The sequence below is a fragment of the Babylonia areolata genome, chromosome 12, assembly GCF_041734735.1.
Source record: "Babylonia areolata isolate BAREFJ2019XMU chromosome 12, ASM4173473v1, whole genome shotgun sequence".
In the NCBI taxonomy this organism is placed as follows: domain Eukaryota; kingdom Metazoa; phylum Mollusca; class Gastropoda; order Neogastropoda; family Buccinidae; genus Babylonia; species Babylonia areolata.
In genome coordinates this window covers 33,242,422-33,245,986 of record NC_134887.1, presented here as the reverse complement: position 1 = coordinate 33,245,986, position 3,565 = coordinate 33,242,422, and the positions used below count along the sequence as shown (strand labels likewise).

Below are 3,565 nucleotides of genomic sequence, written 5' to 3'. Positions count from 1 at the left end.
CTGATGAACTTAAACTTGACCTGGTGTTGGCCCAATACCCAGAGCTAAGTTCACCATGTCAAATCAATCGTGCAAGGCTTCAATCAGCTGTTAATTCTAAGCAATTTCAGTTGCTGCTTAACTATGAAGTAATTTTTTTTTCACTGAATGTAAGTCCTACAGAACTTGAACTGCTGGTAACACATTTACTGGGTCATTTGCTAGAGCAAACACTGGTGAGGAATTTTAAAAGGATACTTATACCAATGTCCTGTTTGTGTTCAAGATGTGAGAAAGATACAGAAAGGAACAAATAGAACTTCAGAAGTAAAATTCGAACCTTTCACTTTCTTTGGGGGGATAACCAGTTAGTGGATTCGTTTTGCAACACCATAATCATGTGGTAACAAGTGCTTACACAAAACCACAGAAACCAGATCAGAAGCACAGTAAAAAAATTCCTATCTAATGCACATGTAAACGCCAAATGGCCAAATGATGTCCATATAAGGCAAGTTTCGTTTGCTTACGTCATCAAAAGTATCCCAATCATCGGCCTCACGTTCAGCTTGTGTATTGTTAAGCACCTGAGCAAGTCTTCAGTTGAAGTTTTGATGTGTGAAGATTCTCCAAATTAGAGTGATGTACTATCAAATTAGGGTGATGTACTATATTTATTATCAACCAATGACCTCCTGTGCCGCTGCTGATCTGTGCCATAAAGGCCACGCCAAAGTCTTCATGTTGGCGTCATTTTTCTCATGCTGTGATGGCAGAAGCCTTGAGAAGTTCGACCAACTGAAATACACAGCTCTGACTTCAAGATCGAACTCGAGCCGAATAATTTCACAGGCCAAGAGTTCACAACAGGAACAATATTATTTACATTTCTTAAACACACTGGCTTACTTTGGAGGGGGCGCATAGAGAAGACCTGGGTTAGAGGGTGGCAGCAACATGGGAATTAAACGGGAACTCTTGGACAAATCCCATGATGTAACCACAGGACGTGGAGCTGCAAGCCAGCAGGACTTACTGTGTAAAGCAGAACATGCAAATTTAGCAACTCAGTAAAGCGAAGCCTTAATGCATTCAGTTTTCAAAACAAAGAGTGTGAGAAACGTAATCAAGAATGCTCTTGTATATCTTTTTATATTTTCATTACCTTTTAATTGTGTCTTTGGGATTTTCATGACTTTTTTCCCTTGAGGAGGGGTGGGGTAGGCGCCAGAAGGATGCGGCTATGTGTTACACAATAACATCTGGAACACAGCACAATAATTTCTCCAAATTAGAGTGATTAACTACATTCATAATCAACCTACAACCTACTGCGCCACTGCTGATCTATGCCATAATAGCCACGCTCAGGTCGTCAATGAAAGGCACGTGACGGTCTGCATTTTGACGTCATTTTTATCACGCTGTGAAGACAGAATGCAGTGAAAGCCACGTGAAGCTCTGCATTTTGACGTCATTTTTTTCATGCAGGGAGGGCAGAATGTGACGAAAGGCACGTGGAGGTGTGCATTTTGACGTCATTTTTCTCATGCTGTGATAGCAGAAGCCTTGAGAATTTCGACCTCGAACTCCAGCCGAATAATTTCACAGGCCAATCGTCAGATACATCAAGAGCTCACAACAACAACAACAACAACATTATTTACAAAATTTAAAACACACTGGCTTACTTTGGAAGTGGTGCATAGAGAAGACGTGGGTTAGGGGGTGACAGCAACATGGGAATTAAACGGGAACTCTTGGACAAATCCCATGATGTAACCACAGGACGTGGAGCTGCAAGCCAGCAGGACTTACTGTGTAAAGCAGAACATGCAAATTTAGCAACTCAGTAAAGTGGGTCCTTAACTCTTTCCATACGAACGGCGAAAGAGACGACGTTAACAGCGTTTCACCCCAATTACCATCATCAAAATATTGCAAGCGGAAGGCTCTTATACTGAAGAGGTGAATATTGACAAAGAATACCACAATTCTGACGACGGAAACTAAAGGTTGGGTCATTCAGACACCCACTAGACATCCGAGGTGTCTGTGTAGAGGAGAAGAGAGGACTGGCCGTATTGAGTGAGTTAATGCATTCAGTTTTCAAAACGAAGAGTGTGAGAAACGTAATCAAGAATGTTCTTGTATATTTTCATATTCTTATTACCTTTTAATTGTGTCTTTGGGATTTTCATGCCTTTTTTTTTTTTTTTTTTTTTTTTTTTTTTTTACCTTGCGGAGGGTTGGGGTAGGCGCCAGATGGATGCGGCTATGTGTTACACAATAACATCTGGAACACAGCACAATAATTTCTCTTCACTCTCAAAAGAACTTTACCCACTTGTGTGTGCTGCAGGCCTGCAAACCATCACCTTCACAAACTCCTCCCGGAACCTGCGTCCTGTCAGGCAGTAGAGATAGAAGTTGATAGAACTGTTTGTGCTGGCCAGAAGAGAACTGATGGTGTAGAACAGGAAGACTTCCGCTCTCTGCTGAGCTGACATTTTGGACTGGTCTTTGAACTGGTACAGATCGCCATAGATGAAAATTGGTAAGGTGAGAACGATGAAAGTCAGTGACACTATAATGATGGTAACGGTCACAGAGTTGGCGTCCTTTTGTCGTTTTAGAGACGCATGGACGTTCCCCGAGGCAGTGTTTTTGCGAGCCTCTCCCACAGACATGATCAGGGTGAATACCAACACGCCATTGCCCGCCACCAGACAGACAAAGGAAGCAAGCTGTTGACAGCCATGGCAATGTAGATAAACACGTTATCCAGAAACCAAACATATTCCGAGAAAGACATCCTAATGCACTGAATACCAGTCATGTTGCCAGTCGAGGTTTCGTAGACACAGTACAGGTGATGAATATAAAGAAGCAACTGGACCAAAGCGACACCAGTTATAGTGGTGACAATTCTCCCTCTGGTGAAAACGCGGTTGACGTGGTGAGGCCAGGCCACGGAGAATGCTCTCTGCAGTGTCATGCAGACCAACACCCAGCCCACAAATCCTCCAGTGCTGAGGTAAATGATGAAACAGGGAAAGTAAAAGGCAGGCCAATTGTTAATGATGCTCACACCAAAAGCCATGGTGATCCACTTCAATGGAATTCCTGCAAATGAATCAATGTGGTACTATATAGTTTGTTGTAATATAATGTCACGTGATGTACAAATGAGATTCCGTTTTTATACCTCATAAATTTTTCTCATATGAGTGTCTCACTGTTCATGAAAAATTCTCAGCAGGGTTTAACAAACGACAAAAAAGTTTGAAATATGTAGCTTTGGAAATGAAACAATTCAAAATAGATAAGACTAGACGAAAACAAGATAAAAACTTGTTAGATGGTTCGCCTGACGAAGATGAATGTGGGGGTGAGAGAGAGAGAGAGAGAGAGAGAGAGAGAGAGAGAGAGAGAGAGAGAATCCCACCTGAATATAACGCCATCAGATCCCCAACAGCGAGAGCGATGAAGAAAAGGTTGATGGTGGACTCTCTGGTCATCATTCTACGCATGAGGACGATGCTGATGACGTTGCCGAACGTGCCCAGCACGAGGAGGGCGGGAT

The 3,565-nt window shown here is 42.5% G+C and overlaps 1 protein-coding gene across 1 annotated transcript in view; it reads right to left on the bottom strand.

Moving 5' to 3' along the window:
• Positions 1–1,346: 1,346 nt before the first annotated feature.
• The window catches only part of LOC143287904 (uncharacterized), a 2,337-nt gene continuing 118 nt past the window's right edge, over positions 1,347–3,565 (bottom strand). Inside the window, exons 1-4 of the mRNA XM_076596146.1 lie at positions 3,428–3,565; positions 2,812–3,105; positions 2,358–2,656; positions 1,347–1,403 (exon numbers count right to left, since the gene is read on the bottom strand). The exon at positions 3,428–3,565 is cut by the window's right edge and continues 118 nt beyond it. Coding sequence (XP_076452261.1) covers positions 1,347–1,403; positions 2,358–2,656; positions 2,812–3,105; positions 3,428–3,565 — 788 coding nt within the window. The remainder of the gene's footprint in view (positions 1,404–2,357; positions 2,657–2,811; positions 3,106–3,427) is intronic.